The sequence below is a fragment of the Primulina tabacum genome, chromosome 7 (assembly GCF_025594145.1).
Source record: "Primulina tabacum isolate GXHZ01 chromosome 7, ASM2559414v2, whole genome shotgun sequence".
Classification (NCBI taxonomy): Eukaryota; Viridiplantae; Streptophyta; class Magnoliopsida; order Lamiales; family Gesneriaceae; genus Primulina; species Primulina tabacum.
In genome coordinates this window covers 37699596-37721655 of record NC_134556.1, presented here as the reverse complement: position 1 = coordinate 37721655, position 22060 = coordinate 37699596, and the positions used below count along the sequence as shown (strand labels likewise).

Sequence of the window (22060 nt, the reverse complement as noted above, 5' to 3'; positions counted from 1 at the left end):
AAGAAATAATTGAAATCAAAACATGTTGCTTTTTAATCGTAAAAACATTTTTATAAAATAATTGTCCAAACACATATTTCTTCTTAAAACAACTTTTGAAACTTTTCATAAAAATTTGTAAAAATATTTTTATAAAAAAAAATGGTTTCATAAGTATCCGTCAAAATAGAGCCTTACATATAAAGAACAACTTGACATTTTACTAGTGCCAGGATATATTACAAGCAGCATAAAATCCTCAAACTTATTGCAGCATGTCAATTTGTCTAATTCCTACAAACTCACTAGTCATGGGATTGTCAACAATATTTCCACTGATCAGGTGTTAGTGTACTGGATTAACAAATTAGTTTTAATGATCTAGAGACGAAGAAACAAAATCATGGTATTTCGAGCTTATTGTCAAGTTTAAAAGTGCGAGATCCAGCTTCAAATTTGATTGTGAATAAACGTTTTTTGAAGTAAAATAATAGATAAAAATTACCATAAATTACCATATATATATTGATTCAAAGAAAAAAGAAGAAGAAGTCTTGTGTTCTAAAAAACAGTTGCTCAAACGAGCTTTTCATTACACTACGGTTAATGCATCAATTAATAGCAATTTCAGACTTCCATCTTCGAGTCTTCTCCTTGTTAATGTGTAAAATTTATAGCTTGTGCATTTTGTAGAAATGGTGGTGAAAGAAAGTGTCCTCAATGAATCACGATAAATTGGTGCCGATTCAAGTGACTCGAGGAGAATATCTGGTAGCCATTCTTGGATAAAGGGAACTTTAATACGTTCTTAATACTTAAATGAGAACTTATTTGCAGAAACTCACACAGCGCATTGGTGGGATAGGAATGCCAACAGAGATGAGATAGATACGGTTGTGGATCGATCCAAATCACATCAAATTTCCCGAACATAAGTTCCCTCCAGCTTGAAACATAAACATTATAAACTCTTGCAAAAAACTCTGAAATTACGTTTGTTTACTAGATTTGAACAAACAGCCAGAATATGAGAAGGGGAAGAAACAGAATATTCTTTAGCTAATCCGTCAACGAATTCCCATAAAAAAATACTTAAACTCGGGGCTTTGTTTTCCACACAGAAGATGACAGCTGATGCAGTCTCATAATCATAAGGAAATACCAAAGTCCAGTTCCTACTTTCTTCCTCTGTTAAGCCTCTGCAAGTGATAGTTGATGCTACCCCAAGGCTTTCTTTTATTAGCAGTCTGCAGAAAGGGAATAGAAATGGTAAGTCACTAGCAAGATGCCCCGACATGAAGATAATTTTCCTGGAGCACGAAACCAAATTCTATGCGAAAATTGCCAAGAGGGAGTTGAATAAAATGTTCACATTGCACTTACCTGAGCATCCATGCAAGCACTCAAAAGTGACTTCTGCCGAGTACATTTTACATCATTCCCTTGGCTTAGAGCCAAACAACTGAGAAATGAAACCATTTCTCTCATACAAGGTTTTTGAAGATTGCCGAACTTCTTTGGATTAATATACAACGTACCAGCTTTCCTGCCCATTCTACCCTAATCGATGCCAAAAAGATTTAAACACAAGCAGTGTTATGAAAAAAAGAAAAAACAAACACATTGGACATTCGAGAACGGTGCACATTTTTATCTCATGATCAAGTAATACTTGTGCATCACCCAACCCAAAGTAGACCATTTCCAATCTTCTATTATAGTTGTGTAACATCTCAACTAAACAAACGTATACCCACAATCAAATGAACTGTATTAGACAAACACGTACCACAATCTTCACCCAACCCAAACATCTCAACTAGACAAACATGTACCCAACCCAAAGTAGACCATTTCCAGTCTTTTACTGATGTCGTCCAACAATCAAATGAAGCCAAAGATTTGCACCAGTAGCGGACTTAATTTCTTATCATATCTAGTGTTGATAAAATTATATGGAAAAACATGACAGATATGCAGTAAACCAAACAAGCGTGTTGTTCACAGTAGAGTATGACTAATGTATAAAACCAGCAAATCAGTATCTTGAGGAAAAGAATAGAATAATGCTTAATTAAATCAAACCGAGGCCTGTAGCTTGTACAGTTTCCTTAAAACAGATTCGCCCCCTCCAGTATGTGCTCCGAGGATTCACGGACGTCTGTTTCCTAGGATACAACGGGCAAACCAGCAGAGTTGCAGCACAAAGCACTTATGCTAGCGAACAAAATCAGTACCTGAACTTATCAGTAGACGGAGCAGAAGCAGAACAAGCAGAAACAGTACTGTAGCAGAGCAATGCAGAAGTACTGTAGCAGAACAAGCAGAAGTACTGTAGCAGAAGTGCTGTAGCAGAATTTCAGTAGAACCAGAAATTCAGCAGAACGACAGCAAGATGGAAAACATAATGCAAGGGAAAGTGAATTTGCAGGTGTTTTTTCTCTCTCCTTTCTTGCCTAAGCACATCTCCTATTTATACATGTCAATCCCATCCATATGAAAGGCCAAAGGTTGCCTTAAAGATGGTAGATGAAACACCAAGAGTTGGTGAGATGAAGCATCAAAAGCCAAGCCATGTGAAAGGTCTCAAGGGCATGTGAAAGGTCTCAACCAAAAAAAATAACAAAAGATGGCATAGACTGTTAAGCGATTTTTGCCTTGATCGGTCCGACATTCGACGCGCCCAGGTCGCGCTCGTACGCTTGCACACGAGTCAAGCCTTTTTTCCACTGCAAATCGGGCCCATGATTTGCACCCCCCCTGCGCCTGTGTGCGCGAGAGAGAGCCTCTTGACCAATCATAGTTACACCTCCATAAAGTGTAACACAATATAACTTATCTATACCACTTCATTTTTCCAATGTGGGACAAACCCACCTTTCCAAATTTCCATTCACTCACATGGAAAGCCCATAAGCCTAAAAGCCCACCTTTAATCCAACAATCCCCCACATGAATGGGAATTTAAAGTTATACGAAAGGATTCCATTGATAAAGTTCAACAGTTGAGTCTTGCATAGGATAGATAGGTATTACCCTTTGAACCTTCCTTTGTGAAAGCATATTAATTCACTGGTTGACAGTAGACGTGATGTCTTTGAACTGTACATCCGTTTGTGTGAATGGTGATATACTTCACACAAGACTCTCCCTGATACTATTAAGTTCTCATGATTGTGTTCTTTTTGGCCATGAACACACGCCTGGTTCTGCAAGAGGGTCTAGAATTGAGCCCTGCAATTCCTTCGAAGCGGCCTCACTTCTCTCTCACATAGGTGATTCTATATTGCTTCTTATCAGAATCATTAAAAGCCGTAAGCTTATCATCAACATTCACTGTTTCATAATAGAAATGGACTAGGGATAACCCCCACAATGATTCTCCAAATTAGTGCGATTAGGTTGTCCCATTGAACCTAGTTCTTGGGATCTCCAGTCAGCGTAGGTTGGGTTTTCCTTCGCACCAATTTATTCTATAGGCTTGAGCCCCATTCCCCTTGACGATTTCGCAACTAACTCTCTGTTTAACCCTTTGGTTAGCGGATCCGCTATATTATCCTTTGACTTTACATAGTCAACAGAGATAACTCCAGTTGAGAGTAGTTGTCTAATGGTATTATGTCTACGACGTATATGCCTAGACTTACCATTATACATTTTATTTTTTGCCCTTCCAATCGCAGATTGGCTATCACAATGTATGCATATAGCCGGCACTGGTTTTTCCCATCCTGGAATATCTTCTAAAAAATGACACAGCCATTCAGCCTCTTCACCACACTTGTCTAGAGCTATAAACTCAGATTCCATCGTGGATCTGGCTATTACAGTTTGTTTGGAAGATTTCCACGCAATTGCTGCACCTCCTAAAGTGAATACAAATCCACTTGTAGATTTTGAGTCTTTCATATCAGATATCCAATTTGCATCACTGTATCCTTCAATAACAGCAGGATATCTGGTATAGTGCAGCCCATGATCACGAGTGTACCTTAAGTATCTTAGCAATCTGATAATTGCTTTCCAGTGTTCAACTCCTGGATTACTCGTAAATCTACTCAATTTGCTTACTGCATAGGCTATGTCTGGTCTTGTACAACTCATTAAGTACATCAGACTTCCAATGACTCGAGAGTATTCTAATTGAGACATACTTTCACCTCGATTCTTTGATAGATGTTGACTGGTATCTATCGGGGTTCTAGCCAATGCAGAGTCATCATTATTGAACTTTTCAAGTATTTTGTCAACATAATGTGACTGACTTAGGATTAGCCCTTCTGATGTTCTATGGATTTTAATTCCAAGGATTACATCGGCTAAGCCCAAATCTTTCATGTCAAATCTAGAGTTCAATAACTTCTTGGTGGATTTGATCATTTTATCATTACTACCAATGATAAGTATGTCATCTACGTAAAGACATAAAATGACATATCCATTTTCAGTGGTTTTTATGTATACACATTTGTCACAATCACTGAATCTAAATCCACTTTCCAACATGGCCTTATCAAATTTTTCGTGCCATTGTTTTGGTGCTTGTTTTAAGCCATACAGAGACTTCACCAGTTTACAAACCTTATTTTCTTGCCCAGTCGCAGAAAATCCCTCAGGTTGTTCCATGTAAACTTCCTCTTCTAAATCTCCATTTAGAAAAGCTATCTTTACATCCATTTGGTGTACTTCAAGATTCCGCAAGGCGGCAATCGCAAGTATCACACGAATAGAGATTATTCTCGATATAGGAGAATATGTGTCAAAGTAATCAAGCCCTTCACGTTGATGGTAACCTTTAATTACCAATCTGGCTTTATACTTATCTATGGTTCCATCTGATTTCATTTTTCTTTTGAAAACCCATTTACAGCCTAGTGGTTTGCTTCCCGGAGGAAGATTTACTAATTCCCACGTATGGTTTTGTAAAATGGATTCCATTTCGGAATTGATAGCCTCTTTCCATAGAGGTCCCTCAGATGAACTCATTGCTTCCTTGAAGCTTTGAGGTTCACTTTCCATCATGAAAGTGATGAAATCCGGACCAAATGATTTCTCAGTCCTAGCTCTCTTGCTACGTCTAGGTTCTGTGTCTTGATCAAGCTCTTGTTCTTCATCATTTGTTTCATATAATCTTTTGGATGAACTTGGTTCTTCCTTAGATTTGCATGGAAACATGTGTTCAAAGAACGAAGCATTTCTTGATTCCATTATCGTATTCTTCTGAATATCAGGTATTTGAGATTCATGTACAAGAAAACGATATGCACTACTGTTTTGAGCATATCCAATGAAAATGCAATCCACAGTTTTTGGTCATATCTTTACTTTCTTTGGAGTGGGTACTGCTACCTTGGCAAGACACCCCCACACTCGCAAGTATTGGTAAGAAGGACTTCTACCTTTCCATAACTCATATGAACTTTTATCTTGCTTCTTTTGGGGCACCTTATTTAAAAGGTAATTTGCTGTTAGAACAGCTTCCCCCCACATGTTCTTTGGTAAACCAGAACTTAATAACAACGCATTCATCATTTCTTTCAATGTGCGATTCTTTCTCTCTGCAATGCCATTTTGCTGAGGAGAATAAGGTGCAGTTCTTTCGTGTTTGATACCGTGTTGAGCACAAAACTCAGCAAATGGTGATTCATATTCACCTTCACGATCACTTCATAGCACCTTAATTTTCTTGCTAAGTTGGTTTTCAACTTCACTCTTATATTGGACAAATTTGTCAATAGCTTCATCCTTACTTTTGAGGAGATACACATAACAAAATTTTGTGCTATCGTCAACAAAAGTGATGAAGTATTTATTTCCACCACGAGTTTGTACACCTTTTAGATCACATATATCACTGTGAATTAGATCAAGTGGTTCACTATTTCTTTCAATAGTTCGAAAAGATGATCTTGTTAGTTTTGCCTCAACACAAGTTTCACATTTGTGTTGTTTATCAATTTGGAATGCAGGAATGCTTTTCATGTTAATTAGTCTACGAATTGTATCGTAATTAACGTGTCCAAGTCTACCATGCCATAAACAAGAAGACTCAAGCAAGTAAGCAAAAGTATTAACTTTATTCATCACAGGCTTAACAGCCGTAACATTGAGTTTGAATAACCCATTACAAACATAACCTTTGCCAACAAACATTCCACTTTTCGACAAAACCACCTTATCTGACTCGAATACAATGCGGAAACCATGCTTGCTCAGAAGCGACCCTGACACCAAGTTCTTGCGGATGTCGGGCACATACAACACATTGTTCAAAGTCAGTTCTTTTCCAGATGTCATCTTTAGGACAACTTTCTCTTGTCCCTTGATCTCGGAAGTGGCGGAATTTCCCATGAATAGTTTTTCACCATTCATAGATTCCTCAAGAGTAGCAAACATCTCATTGTCGGAGCAAACATGGCGAGTGGCACCAGTGTCGATCCACCACTCCCTCGGGTTAGAACCCACCAGATTAACTTCTGATATTACAGCACAGAGATTCATGTTCGAAACCTCTTGAGATATGTTCTCCACCATATTCACCTCTCGGTTTCTCTTTGGCTTCTTACATTCAGATGCCTTGTGACCCATGCTATCACAGTTATAGGATTTTCCAGAGAACTTCTTCTTTGAAACACCTCCTTTGGGTCTGAGGTTCAACTTCTTGTTGGAGGGAGAGAAGTTTCTCTTTTTCGAGCTTTGGCCATGCTCGACAACATTTGCCTTAGCGGCAACAGGAGAAAACAATCGTCTTTCCGAACTCTTCTTGTCTTCCTCGATGCGAAGTCTAACAATGAGCTCTTCAACGTTCATCTCCTTTCGCTTGTGTTTCAGGTAGTTTTTGAAATCCTTCCAAGTTGGTGGTAGTTTCTCAACTATAGAAGCCATTTGGAAAGATTCGCTCAACGTCATCCCCTCGGCGTGAATCTCGTGAAGAATCACTTGGATTTCTTGAACTTGACTGATAACCGGCTTATAATCCACCATTTTAAAATCCAGAAAGCGGCCTACAAGAAACTTCTTGGCCTCTCAGGCTTTTCACCGTGGCTGGCTGGGACAGTAACCGCAGCAGCACGTGGGACAACTTGAGTAGGCACAGTAGGGACAACATGACTAGTTTCCCTTTGCACGCTGGATTCAGTAGCCATATCTGAACTTTAAACCGCGTAATGAGTAAAATCTGTTTTAAGTTTGTTGATAAAATTATAAGGAAAAACAGGACAGATATGCAGTAAACCAAACAAGCGTGCTGTTCACAGTAGAGTATGACTAATGTATAAAACCAGCAAATCAGTATCTTGAAGAAAACAATAGAATAATGCTTAATTAAATCAAACAGAGGCCTGTAGCTTGTACAGTTTCCTTAAAACAGATTCGCCCCCTCCAGTATGTGCTCCGAGGATTCACGGACGTCTGTTTCCCAGGATACAACGGGCAAACCAGCAGAGTTGCAGCACAAAGCACTATGCTAGCGAACAAAATCAGTACTTGAACTTTATCAGTAGACGGAGCAGAAGCAGAGCAATGCAGAAGTACTGTAGCAGAGCAATGCAGAAGTACTGTAGCAGAGCAATGCAGAAGTACTGTAGCAGAAGTGCTGTAGCAGAATTTCAGTACTGTAGCAGAATTGCAGTAGAACCAGAAATTCAGCAGAACGACAGCAAGATGGAAAACAGAATGCAAGGGAAAGTGAATTTGCAGGTGTTTTTTCTCTCTCCTTTCTTGGCTAAGCACATCTCCTATTTATACATGTCAATCCCATCCATATGAAAGGCCAAAGGTTGCCATAAAGATGGTAGATGAAACACCAAGAGTTGGTGAGATGAAGCATCAAAAGCCAAGCCATGTGAAAGGTCTCAACCAAAAAAAAAATAACAAAAGATGGCATAGACTGCTAGGCGATTTTTGCCTTGATCGGTCCGACATTCGACGCGCCCAGGTCGCGCTCGTACGCTTGCACACGAGTCAAGCTTTTTTTCCACTGCAAATCGGGCCCATGATTTGCACCCCCCTGCGCCTGTGTGCGCGAGATAGAGCCTCTTGACCAATCATAGTTACACCTCCATAAAGTGTAACACAATATAACTTATCTATACCACTTCATTTTTCCAATGTGGGACAAACCCACCTTTCCAAATTTCCATTCACTCACGTGGAAAGCCCATAAGCCTAAAAGCCCACCTTTAATCCAACATCTAGAACTGTTTACTTGAGATAAAATAACAATCCATGACCTCCACATCAAGATTTGAACATTATCAGTAAAAAAAACATCGAGATTTAACCTTCGTGGCATATTTGGCCCTCCAAATCATCTACAGAGTTGCAATCAGTTGGAAGAAGATAATATTTTTTCAAAAAACGAACCTTCAATGTAATCTTGAATTGTGATTGCTCCAACCCATCAATAAAGAAGCATTGAAACAGCAGGAGATTAAAATTGAGAAATCAAAATAACATTGTAGCTTGAGCTCGTGAAATTTTGTAATCATGACCTTGAAACAAACAAATGGTCGCAAATTCTCACATTTTGGGGCTTCGAAATGGAGATCGACCTACTTGGCCGACAAGATATGAAAATAGCTGGCGAACGACGCTTTGAGCTCGACTCCGGGTTCGATCGTTTTTTTATTCTTGGGTCGGGTAAATGTGGGCCAGGCTGAATCCTATTGGGCCAGAGGAACATAAAGATTGGCTATTTTGGTTTTGATCCAGTTTTAGTTTGAAGTTGCAATCTGATTAATTTGATTTTTTCTTTTTAAAATTTAGTTTTATTTTCTCCTTTAAAGATCAGAATTTATACTCTTGTACAAATTTATTTTTCAAGTTTTATTACCCAATTAATTTACTCTCCGACGTACTCGTATTTCGTAAGCTCGTTTTGCATGATTTTTTAATATTTTTTTTATAATATCAGTATTTATGTTATGTAAAATAATTATATTTCAGATTATAATTTGTTTGAATAATTTTTTGTGTTAGGCTAATTTTTTAATCAAATTTATTATGTTTATGTTTCGTTTTTAAGGTAAAAAGATTTTTCATAAATGATTTTTTTTAACAAATAAAATTTCAATGTTTATATTTTTATTGTTTTTAATATGGATGATGATTTTGTTTTTTTATTAGAGAGGGAATTTTGGGGAAAGAAATTAGCCTCTCAATGTAACATATATATATATATATATACACACACACACACACACACACACTAGTTATTCTGCACACGTGATGCTTGTGTACAGTCTTTTTTATCATTATCGATGGACTAAAGTGAAATTTGATAAATTATGGAAGGACTAAATTGATATTTGAATTTTTTAAATAAAAAAATAAAAAAAAAGTGTGTATTGAATATTTAAAAAAAAAACAAAAGTTTAATATTAGTATCATATAAGGGTAAAGTTGGAAGAAAAGTTGGTGTCATTTTCTAGGTGATTATTATCATGTCTTCAACCTTAATAAAATACTAGTGCACCGACGCACACGTTGCGTGTTTGTATAATATTTTTATAATTTATTTGATTTATATTTAAATGAGGATCAAAATATAATTATAAGAAATAGCGAGGGACTACACTGTAATTTTGATATATAAATTAAAAAATAAATTGAAAAATAAAAAAATAAAAAAATGACCTCAATGAGAATTGAACATATAACTTAAACCCAAAAAACAATAACTCTATCCGCTGAACTACATATAATTTGCATTAAAATTTTAACATTTTATTAATATATATAATTATTAAAACAGACCATGACACAAAAATTAGTTACTCTAAGTGTCGCAAACTTACTAAGATAATATAGAAGTATAGAATAGTATAGAAGTATAGATAAGATACTATAGATATAATAATAATAATAATAATAATAATATATACATAAATACAAAAATATGAATGCAAAGACAACGGGCCTCGACGTTAACATCTCACCGTAGCAAACTCCGAAGCTCGCATTATCACACTGCACCAATATACGTGTCAAAGACCGAGCCAATAACACGACAACACGTAACCATTCATACGGGCTCAGAAGTCGCATCTCTCGATACCGAACGAATCAGCGTTTTCTTAACCCCTAAAGGAACCGCTGTTCACCAACGCGACTCTGTCTATGTCACTCGAAGAAACCCGAAATACGTACCCAAAAACGGATCCACAAAAGCCAACGGACCCTCCCACTAAATTTAAATAAAAAAGCAGGCCCAAAAATTTACCCCCAAAATTGAAAAGAAACCCTAACCCTAGCCGCATCCTCCAACCAAAGCGCACTCAAAACAGACACGTGATAATCTTCTCCGCGACACCCCTTCTCTCTGCTGAATCTGCAGAAGGCGAATCGAATTAGGTTAGTTCTTGTTAAGGATTTGGGGAAATTTTTAGGGTTTGGTTCGAGGAAAATGTATTTCAGTGGCGGTCGGAAGCGGCGATGGGCGAGATGACCGGCGGAGGCAGAGGCAGAGGTAGACGCCAGTGGCGTAGAAAAACGATGGCCGGTGGTAGGGGCACCACCGAGACCAAGATTGATATTAATACCAATCATAACGAGTGCCCTAATTCCAATTCCGAAATTACCGAAACGCCCCCGGGTTTTCCAAATATTACGGAACTGCCCCCGACGTCTACAGCTGAGCTTGATTTCTACACTCATGCTCGTAAAGCACTATCCTTTCGCCCTCCCTTCGTTTCAGACGAGTCACAGACATCTACAGCTTCAGTTTCCGGTGCTAATGGTTTACCCAATGGACTGACACATTTGTTGAGTAGGCATTCCGATGGTCGTAAAAGGCACAAGAAGCCGCATTCTGGCGCGGATAAAAAGTCCTCAGCCCCCAGGCAGCCACGCGCAGGCATTCTTTGGACTGAGACTGATGAGTACTTTCGAGAATTGACGATTGAGGATATCGAAAGGCTGGAAGAGGTCTCAGTTGGGTTTTCTGGCAATGAAAAGTGTTTTATGATTCCATGTTTGGATAATGATGACAGTGTTCGTCGACGATATGATGCATTAAATGGATTGCTTATGCGGTTCCGTGATAATGATGACTCGAGTATAGCTAATGCAAATGAATTGAATAGGAATGGGATGGTTAAGGAGATGTTGGTGAAAGAAAAGAACGAGCAAGACTCCATGGATGTGGATGGCGACGAGGGAGAAAATGGCAATCTACTAATCAATGATGAAAATAATGGAGAGAAGAGAGAAAACGACGAGAAAAAACTTTCTTCTTTTAGTGGTGTAGAATGGATTTTAGGATCAAGGAATAAAATTTATTTGGCATCAGAGCGTCCTTCTAAGAAAAGGAAATTGCTAGGGACAGATGCAGGCTTGGAGAAGCTCCTTGTGGCACGTCCAATTGCAGATTTAGATTATATCTGTCATTATTGTAGTTATGGTGAAAATGGTGACCCCTTGAATTGCTTAATCAAGTGTAGTTCTTGTGGGATGGTGGTACATCAGAGGTGTTATGGGGTTGAAGAAGAGGTCAATAGTTCTTGGCTGTGTTCGTGGTGTAAATTTAAGGATACTCTGGGTTTAACTTCGGAGAGGCCATGTTTGCTTTGCCCAAAACAAGGTGGTGCCCTGAAGCCTGTGTGTAAAACAGGTTTTGGGAGTGAGGATGAGAGCTCCGAGGTTGAGTTTGCTCATCTGTTTTGCTGCCAGTGGATTCCTGAGGTCTACTTGGAGAACACTAGATCAATGGAGCCAATCATGAATTTGGATAAATTAAAGAACGTGAGAAGGAAGTCGGTTTGTACTTTGTGCAAGGTTAAATGTGGTGCCTGTGTCTGGTGCAGCAACGGTATGCTTTACTGCTTTCTTATGTTACACCCTCCATTTTCTTTTTGGATGGCAGGACAGCAAATATTTGTGATTGTGCTATGGCTTCTTAGTGCGTTCACATATTGGACAGTTGGACTGCTCCATGTTTTGTCATTTGATTCTTGTTTTATGTTAGTAGTTCACTACTTGATCTAATAGAGAAAGCTCTGCCACGTTCTGATCTAATATTTTGTACTGAGACTGATTGAAAATAATTAATAAAATAGAGATTGACATTCATTTTTCAAAAATTATATTTCTCCTCTATTTCCCTTAATTTACCTTTCCTACAAGTAGCGCATGTTTCTTTTGGGGTTAGTGGCGGCCTTTACAGTGACTTTGAATACTTATTGCTTACTGACCTTGCAATTGATTTTCTATTGTTTGTGAAAGTTGCTTTTTGATGCAAAAGGTTTGGCCGTCTTGGATCCTATAATCGCTCTCCTCTAACCTGTTTTAATGTCAGGCCCGCTGAAACAAATGGCCCACAGTTTTTTAAGTGCATGATACTTAATGTTCCGTAAATTGTGGGTTGCGACTAAAATTTGCGTCACATCTTGCACAAGTCTGTTGGCCGTCGAGGAAAATGCAAACAACATATCTAAAACTAGAAGGATTTGGTACATCAGTTTTAATCATGCTGTGGTAATTGTCCGTGTGTAGCTGTTTCATTTTTAAAATGGTTCCGTTGTAAGATCCTTTAAATAGTCTACCCTCTTCCCCATGTGAATGGGCTGGACACACAACATTTCTTTGTTATTTGGCTAAATAAAAACTCGGAGTTATAAGTTTCCAGAAGCTGGCATGATCGACATAGATTGTTTGTTTCTAGAGATAATTCTGTTTTTAATCGTTCGAGAGAATAAAAAATTACAGCAGTGTCTCCTCTCCTGAGAAAAAATTTAACCTATATGAAGGAAATTAAATTTAAATGCTTGGTGCATCATGATCCCACTGAAAAGCTTTGGCAGCTTCATTAGTTCATTTGTGTTTGAAGCTCGTGTGTGCAGTTTTTATCTGTTTGAATGTTTACTTCACACTTTTTTTTGTGCAAATGCTTTTCCAATATTTTTCTTGCAACGATCCACAATTCATTCAACTCTTACAATTCATTTCTTTTCTCATACAATATCATACAAAATAGAAATCTTTCAAAGATCACAAATTCACAATCGATTCTATTGTTCTACAAAACTCTATTGAATTTATTTTTATATTTTGTGGACATGCGTGTGTGCTACGGTTACTAGTCGATGTTATGCTTAATCATGGAATATGAAAAACTAAAATCAAATTGTAAATCACTTCTAATGGAATACTGAACAAAATGGGTGATAAAGGTTATCTAACTCTGTTTTGAAAGAAGTCTCATGGTCTAACTTTGATATTGGATTCTTTCACTGTATATCTTTCTTTACGATGATCATCATTTGGTTTGTCCCATTCGTTAATTTGTATTGATGCACTTGTTACTTTACTTTGTATATTTAAAATTTTTGGAATCTGGACCATGTTGGCGGGCAGACAATTGATTTGATCTAGAACTTAAGGTCTACTCGAAGCATGAAATGAGTAATTACCTGTATGGATGAATATTTTTTAAGATTAATTGCAGAAGTGGAGATATTATATTTACATATCTGTAGCATAAGCCTTTCTTTTTCATATTTATAGAATTTACTCAAATGTAGATTATGGATTAGTTTGTGTGGTTAAGGACTTAAGGTTCTTTTCAATTTTTGTATCTAAATTGTTTATACTGGTCATGGAGATCTTTTTTGTCTTTGAAGAACCCATTGCACCCCCTCCATCTCAAAAAAAATCAAATGAAGCTCTTTGATTTTGTTAAATCAAGGGTTTTTAAAAATTGTTCTTTGAAGGGGTTCTGCAGTTTGTATACCCGAAGCTGTACTTCCGGGATGACATTCTACTGAACGGAGGTTAATTACCCGATGGATTTGGTGGTTTGTTTGATATCATATCGTGTTCTGTAGAAGCTATGTTTCAATGCGAGTTTATACCGGCTCATTGAAGCCACATGTGCTTCTTCCTCCTCGTTTAAGAGTCGAAGTAATTGACTAGAATGAAATAATTTAAGCTCCTTCTGTGATCATAGATATTGGTTCATTTAATTGCTTCCCATTAATTTGTTTTTCGGCTTGTTACTGATGAATTGTTCACTTGGTGCTGGTTAGGAGCTTGTAGAACCTCATTCCATCCAATCTGTGCCAGGGAGGCTACATATAGAATGGAGATATGGGGAAAACTTGGATGTGATGAGGTGTGTACTCTTGTTTTTTTAATTCTTTTGTTGCTTTAATCTGTAAAACTGTAAGTTAACTATTTTGGGATTATGATTCCTATTGTTTTGTGGTTGTGGTTTTGAAAACAGCTCATTTTTTTGTTGCTAAAGCTAGCTCATTTATAGACCTCTTAATATTTGCAGTTTTCTTTCTTTTCCTCTCCCTTTGTTCATGTCTTCTGGTTTTCCAATGTCTTTTAGGTTGAATTGCGTGCATATTGCTCTAAACATTCGGAAGTTCAGCATGATAGTAGCAGTCAAAATGCTGAAGATGTTTCTTCTGCAGGTGATTCTGTTTCTCATGTTAGTAAGCAACGACAGATGATGTCAACAGTAAATGAATCTCACAAGTTAAAAATTACCCAAACAAAGAGTGATAACTTTTCTGTTGACACTGAAACAGCTGACAAGGATCTTAGTAAGCTGGATGATATTTTGATGGATAAAGAGGCTTTATTAGATAATAATGGACCAAGTTCTGGACCCCATCATGTTGATAAGGAGGCGGTAGATAGGAATGACAATGAAGATGTTAATGCATATGGTGCTCTCAATTTCACTTTTATACTGAAGAAGGTATTGTGAAATAATGTAGGATAGCAAAATAATTCTTGTTGTTTTTTTAATAAGCCAATCATATGTTTTATGCAGTTGATTGATATGCGTAAAGTTGACGCAAAAGATGTGGCCTTAGAGATTGGTGTTGCACCGGGTTCATTGAACTCAATTTTAACTGTAATGTTCACATTTTCTTATTTTTCTCTTTTTGTATTTTCTCTTTGCTGAGTGATTTGATTCAGTTGCAAGCTGAATATTGTAAATCCAGTAGCTGATTTGACAATGTCGATAGAACATTTATCTTTCTGGGTGATCGGTTGATGTATCTTTGATTTGATTTGCCTTTACATTTTTTTATCCTTTTTCATTTGCTTTTACTTGCTTTGCTTGTTTGCATTTTCTCATCTTGTTTTTCTTTGAGCAGGATAATCACATGGCTCCTGAATTACAATGCAAAATAGTTAAATGGTTAAAAAACCATGCTCATATTGCTAGCTTACAGAAAACTTTGAAAGTGAAGATTAAACCAATAGTCATACCCGATGCTGTTGTTGATGTAGCTGAAGGTGCTAGTTCTGTTTCAGTTGAGAAATCTGATATTGCCTGATACAGTTCCTGTTAAATCTGTTCCTCACCGGAGAAGAACCAAAGGAAACATGAGGATTTCGGGAGACGAAAAATCAAGTAGAGGTAAGGAGAAAGTTGATTTAACCACCGAGCAAGGTGGTGATATGTGCGTTCGTGGTGGAGAGGATTTAAATGGTCCACTTGGGGAGTTTTTACCTGGTCTAACCAAGGTATTGTTGACGGCCTTTGTGTTTTAAAGGTTTCAACTTTTGGTGATAGTCTTGGTGCGCTTCTGCGTTGCCTTTGTTAACCAAGTTTTTGTGTTGCGTGTCACATTTGTTTTTTCCAATTTTTATCGTGGTTGCAAAGTGGAAGTGTCTCGTGAAAGAACGTAAGATTGATGAGTATTAACCCATCTGTTTAAGAGTCCCGTTTATGGCATATAAGAGATCCAGTTAGACATTCGATCACCTTCTTGGTTTCCTTTTATTACCTTTTAGTGCTGTGGAATTCTTTTTGGTTGTCTCTGATTCGTGGTCAGAAGTCTGATTTTTTTCAAGGTTGATACTGCATCCAATGTAATGAAGGATGTCATTGTGCTAATTTCAATAAATCTATTCATATTTTTCTAATGTGATTTTGAACCTCTAAAGTTTCATCATATGCTTTCTGTTATGCAGGTGGTGATTGATCCTGTGCTGCACGAAGATAGTTCATTGAGCGAACCCTTGAAAATTGGAGGTATGCTACTTAATCCAGTGTGTGATGGTTGTGTTAGAAGATAGGGGATTGATGTTACACATTTAAATTTAAACAGCTGTTGAAGGTGGTACTGATTTGAAATTTACTCTGATGAAACCTACTTCTGTGTTGCATTTAATTTGTATACTTTTCTTAATAAGGTTACTGTATTTTCTCAGAAGTAATAGATGTACATAGTTGCAGTGAGTATGTCAAGTATCATCATCATTAAACAACCACAAGTAAATTGACCCCAGCATTGTTGAAATATCGTTTTATGGCAACCTTCTCCAACTCTTCCCGATTCTGTTTTATGGCAACCTGGAGCTGAATATTCAGACATTTCCTACCTCTTGTTTCCTTTATCAGTCTAAGCAAGAATTGTATATTGAGCAAATTAAAACCCTTGGCAGATGTGCTGTTTCTGTCAAATGAGGATTTTTTTCAAATAATAAAGTTTTATTTTATGAAGTCTTAATTTGGTGAAAGAGTCCTTTAAAAAAAGTGATTCAGCGAGAGAGAGAGAGAGAGAGAGTGTGTAAATCAATTACTATTCAGGTCTAAGCTATTCACAAGGAATATTTTTTTTCTGTTGTATGTTTAATGCACCTGCTACTACTCTCTGGAACCCGGATAACAGTGTATCCTCTTTTCCTCCTGTTTTATATTGACACTGTCACAAATGTGGTTTGATTTATTCTTCCTCGTGAAAATGGTGAATAAATGGTACCTGGATGTTATTGAATTTTCTGTATCTACAATATATCTGAGTATTTTATATTAATGTTCGGAATTTCTATTTTGTTGTTAAGAAGCTTATGTATCTCTATTTACAAAGGAGCCTTCAAGAATAACTTAGCAGAATAAAACAGATAAGCATTGAAGTTCATTATCGTCCTTTCGTGCTATTTTTATGGTTTCTTTCTTAGCTAAACGACGAGTCCTTGAGTTTATTTCGCGATGAATCCTTGAGTTTCGTGCGCCAGATTTATCACTGTTGAACTTGTGTTTCAGCTTTGTTGGAACTGGTATATTAATATATTATGATTTTCTCAGCGAGTTCTGTTTGTTGAGAACTCTTTCCTCCACTCTCTCAAATATTGTTTGCCTACTTCTTACATACCTTGACTGTTTGCTATGACAGATGAGATGTCGAGCGATCTGTCCCAGTGTCATGGTCTAGCTCGGGAGATTCAAAAATCAAAGCAGATGACTACTCACTCACTCTTGGTGACGTAAGCCTTGAATGGTTGAATGAACCATTTTTTTATTGGGATATGGCTATTTTGTGATTAGGTGTAGGTGTCTTAGGGCCTTGAGTTTTATTTCCCTTTTATTTTTCAGCTCTTTAAGATTATTATGATAGTCTCAGACATAATCTATCTTTGTTCTGTAGAAATGGGGAATTTGTGGCCGGTTCATATGTGCATCCATTTATCTACCACAAATTGTTGCAGACAGAGAATGGCATGCTTGAGAAGACTGTGGATTACGAGTTTTCAGGTAAGATTTTGTCTGTTTTTCCTGTATTTATCCATGGGGCCAGGTGGTTTCTTACTAAATCTGGCAGATTTGACAGACCGAGAAGTTTCACAGTTCGAAGCATCTTCTAGTTCTGGCCACTGTTGTCATAATCACAGCTTGCGGGCAACTTCTGGCGGCGGGCTATCTGAATCTGACAGAGAAAGTCTTGACCAGTTGATCAAGGCGAGAAATCTAAGTATGCTGAAATTGTCTCCTGAAGACGATGTGGAAGGGGAACTCATTTATTATCAGCAAAGGCTCCTTAGCAACGTTGTGACAAAAAGACACCTATGTGGTCCGTGCTCTGTCGCATTTTCTTACCTTTTTATTTGGAGACTTGTGGCTTTTCTTGTTACATGCTTATAAAGGATGTAACTGAGTTTATTTCCCTGCTGTTCTGTGTCCAGATGATGTGGTGATGAAGGTTGTTAGGAGTCTTCCTCAGGAGCTTGATGATGTAAGAAATAAAAAATGGGATGCTGTGTTCATTTGCCAATATAATCATGAGCTTAGGGAAACAAAAAAGCAAGGCAGGAAAGAGCGTCGGCACAGGGAAGCTCAGGCTATATTGGCTGCTGCAACTGCTGCAGCTGCTGCTTCATCTAGAATTTCATCATTTAGGAAAGATACACTCGAAGAATCTGCACACCAGGAGGTTATCCTTCTGCTTAAAATTTTTACTAGCGATTGTTGTTTTTCTGTATATTTATTTTTATTTTCATATTCAGGAACTTTTGAAAACGAATGCCTTTGATTTAAGGCCCGAGGTTTACTCTCAGTTGAATCCTCGAGTGAAAGAGACTCTTTCTACGTCTGCTGTTGCAAGAAGCTCACTAGATACAACATGTGATACTTTCAATTTAGCTTCAGATATTTCGAAAGAACTTCCCAGAACCTGTGATATATGTAGACATTCTGAGACAATTTTGAACCCAATTTTAGTTTGTTCCAGATGCAAGGTATTTTCGTAGTTCTGTAATTTTTATTTGTTAAGTAGCATTCTTATTTAATGTTCCGAATAGTATTATCGTGTTAATCACCTTCCTTTGCCTCATAGGTTACCGTACATTTGGATTGCTATCGTAGCATCAAAAACTCAACGGTGCCATGGCATTGTGAATTATGTGAAGAATTATTTTCTTCTCAAGGACCTGGAGCTTCGACAACATACTCTTTGTTTGCGGAATGTGTTTTATGTGGTGGTACCGCAGGTGCTTTCAGGAAGTCAGTAGATGGTCAATGGGTACACGCCTTATGTGCTGAAGTAAATACTTCTTTCTTCCGCCTAAAAAAATTATTTTACTTTCTTGGTTCTATTTTGCATTCTCCTCATAGTTTGTGCTTTGTCATTTGTTATCAACGTAGTGGGTGTTGGAGGCAACTTACAAAAGAGGACAAGTCAATCCTATCCAGAGAATGGTAGGTGTATTTTGATTTTGGGTTTATTTCTTCATTTGCTCCTTTACTGCCTATGTGAGGTTTAATAAGTCGTTATTTTTTCAGGAAACTGTCTGCAAGGGAGTTGATTCTTGTATTGTTTGCTCTCGAAAACAGGGTGTCTGCCTTAAGGTGAAGATATATAAGATATGTGGATTGTCACACATGTTCTTAACCTTAGTTTTCGTCAACGTCATTATTTGTGTTTTTTTTTAAAATTATGTAGTGTAGTTATGGTCACTGTCAGACCACATTTCATCCTACTTGTGCTAGAAGTTCTGCTTTCCACATGACGGTGCATACTGTTGGGGGCAAGGCACAACACAAGGCATACTGTGAAAAGCATAGTTCAGAGCAGAAAGCCAAGGTATTTTATTTTAGGGTAAGTGACCATGGCTTCCTTTTTTTTGTGTGGTCGTATCTGCTTCTTGTTTTTCTGCCATTCAAAATGAAAATTTATGATTTTTTTAGTTGGGCAATTGATAGAACATACAGTAATATAATGATATTTATCTGTGAGATTATAACTCGTGCTCTTTTCATTTATAATCCTTGACACTTATTGTTTAGATCGGGATTTCATGGACATAATTGATCTTAACTGAACCTTTGGTGTGTGGCAAGGATAATATTTGATAAAACTGTGTGCCTATGTTGTTTTAGCCAACTCTGGGCTATTTAATGAGCTACACTTTTTACAGTGGAAGGGAATTTGGGTTTGAATCAAATTTCCTATATTCAGGTTCTCTCTTTTATGTTTTTATAACTTACATAGGACTGACTTTTATCCACGTTTGTGTTTGGCAGGTTGAACTGGAAAGATTGCGCCTTCTATGTGAAAGAATAATCAAAAGGGAGAAATTGAAGGTAAGCTCTGCATGTGTTCCTCGCAACCATACCTGTGGAGTACTAAAATTTTCTTCCGCTTTTGTACTTTTCAGCGTGAATTGGTTACTTGCTCACATCATATTCTTGCTTCAAGTCGAGACTCTGTTCTATCTGCTTTGGCTCGTCACCCTTTTTATCAGCCTGAAATCAGTTCGGAATCAGCTACAACCTCAATCCAAGGTTACACTGATGGCTACAAATCAGGCAGCGAAATAGTACAAAGATCAGACGACATAACGGTCGATAGCACAGTTGCAGGTAAAAGGCGAATTAAAATTTCCATCTCCATGGACAACCAAAGACCAGCCTACAGTTCTGCATCCCAAAACCTTCATTTACCAAAACCTATGGAGAGGGTTTCAGTTTCTGGGAAGCAAACTCCACACATAGATTCTTTTGTGCCTCGGAATCCTTCAGATGATGTGGAAAAGCATTATAAGTATAATAAAGTAAGTGTCATTATGGTATTTGATGTGATTCAGATTATTTTGTATCGTAATAGTATTATTTATTTTCGATATTTATGCAGCATACTGAAACTTTCGAAAAAGAGCTTGTAATGACCTCAGACCAAGCATCCATGAAGAATCAGCGGCTACCTAAAGGATTTGTTTATGTTCCGGTTCAGTGCCTTTCTAAGGACAAGGAAACTGTTCCAGATGCATCTTCTGGTGAACCTATGGAACGTAATGTGTAGATTCATAATCATCTTGGATCTGAGGCGCCTAGCAGTTGTGAGCAAAGTCCTAATCCAGAACAGTACCTGCCTTGGCACAGCAATGTTTTTTTCGTGCCATTAATGGCTGATTTAGTGCTGAAATGGACTGAGCATGTGATCGGTTCAGGAAGTTGGGCATTATTGTTGTATATGCGTTATCAAAGCATACTGTACAGTGGAAAGGGATTTCTTCCCATTTCATGTATTTCAAGCAGCTCAATTGGTTAAGTCGCGTTACTTGTTTTCTAGTCTTCTTAACCCTCTTAGATTAGTTGTAGTTTCTTTCTCCATGTTAGAAAGGGCAATGAGTTTCTGCTTCTTGTAATTGTATAAAGCCATTCGATGGAGTACCTTTTATAGACTCTGTAAAAGTTGGTGTATATATTCAATTCTACATTAAAAGCAATTAGTTTACCTGGCAGCAGAATAATCCCAGCATGATAAATTCAATTCACACCTTTGCTGTGAGACTAGAGTGTGATCTGGTTTTGACTTGTCTCTTATGGATGCACCACATCCTTTCTGTCCGGTTTCTGGTTTTCGTATTGCCAGAAGTAAGTTGATTGATGTTTTTGTTTTCTTACATTCGAAGAGATTCAAATGGCCGTTCAGTGTCCTCCTACGCTGGCATGCTTCACAATGTTTATAGTTGCTGCTTTGATATTTCATGAACCGGGCTCCCATTGAGGTGATCCTTCTTTACTTTGTACGCTCCCTTCTTTTCTCTCTCTTTTTACCAATTAGCTGATATGTGTCTCCATTGTAATATTTTAAGTTTTTGACCTATTGAAATACTAGTTTTGCAACCGCAAGCTCAAGTTATTCATTTGTTTGACCCTCCTTGGTCGCACGGGAGCCATTTGAATGCTCTTCAAGTTGCTTTTTTCTGTTTGATATTTTGCATCCAATGCTCAGTTTTCGTGAACATCAACGAATTGCACTTGGGCAGGAGATGGTTTGAATTATGATAGTTTGAGCAATCCTTCAGTCCATCACCTTGTGGCACACAGAGTAAAGGTATGGCATCATTTTGCGTTGCATTTATTTTTCTAGAGGCATCACTTTCAACGGGTGATTGGATGTTTGGCTAGAAGCCTAGAATCGAACTTGTAGTCTCACCACGGGAGCTGGGTTGTATATATTAATCGGAAGAATCTCTTTCAACTGGTGATTGAACCTGCTGTTAAATTGCACGAGTCCTGTTCTTTCATGAGATGACATTATTTTCTTCTTCTTTTGTTGCATGTTTAGTAACATGAGCGGTAGATGCTATGGATGCAAATTATCTGGCAGACGGGCAGAATTTATCGTCAGTTTTTGGATGCCGACTTTCTCGCATGTATTCCTATGCTTGTCTAGCAGTGTTTTATGAGGCGGCGTTCGATCTCTCTCTCGCTGTCGATGATTTTCAGTATTTTGAGCTACTGGTCGAGTTAATCTTCAACCCTTGTTCCTTTTTTTCAAAAGGGACACTGAATTGTTGCGTCCAAACTTGGTATACAGTCGTCATTTTCCGA

General features: G+C 37.6%; 2 protein-coding genes across 6 annotated transcripts; one reads left to right on the top strand and one right to left on the bottom strand.

Moving 5' to 3' along the window:
• Positions 1–832: 832 nt before the first annotated feature.
• On the bottom strand, positions 833–8654 carry LOC142551712 (uncharacterized). 5 transcript variants are annotated; one of them, XM_075661086.1, is made up of 3 exons: positions 8504–8654; positions 1363–1539; positions 833–1226 (listed from the first exon to the last, which is right to left on the bottom strand). In XM_075661086.1, exons 2-3 carry the CDS (start codon positions 1531–1533, stop codon positions 1155–1157), a joined length of 243 nt encoding a protein of 80 aa, XP_075517201.1. In that variant the 5' UTR covers positions 1534–1539; positions 8504–8654; the 3' UTR covers positions 833–1154. The 5 variants fall into 5 exon arrangements, with proteins under 5 accessions (XP_075517201.1, XP_075517206.1, XP_075517205.1 ...); XM_075661091.1 differs by having other exon boundaries at positions 1363–1534; positions 8504–8598; XM_075661090.1 differs by having other exon boundaries at positions 1363–1534; positions 8344–8586.
• Positions 8655–10009: 1355 nt separating this feature from the next.
• LOC142550746 (uncharacterized) lies at positions 10010–20580 on the top strand. The gene is given in 20 exon segments (XM_075659812.1): positions 10010–11788; positions 14004–14089; positions 14312–14396; positions 14514–14686; positions 14762–14845; positions 15093–15272; positions 15274–15465; positions 15916–15976; positions 17121–17211; positions 17373–17479; positions 17547–17795; positions 17908–18155; positions 18229–18459; positions 18558–18764; positions 18866–18919; positions 19004–19069; positions 19164–19490; positions 19601–19804; positions 19879–20274; positions 20355–20580. Coding segments are annotated over 20 exon segments (4584 nt in total). The 5' UTR covers positions 10010–10413; the 3' UTR covers positions 20523–20580.
• Positions 20581–22060: the final 1480 nt, after the last annotated feature.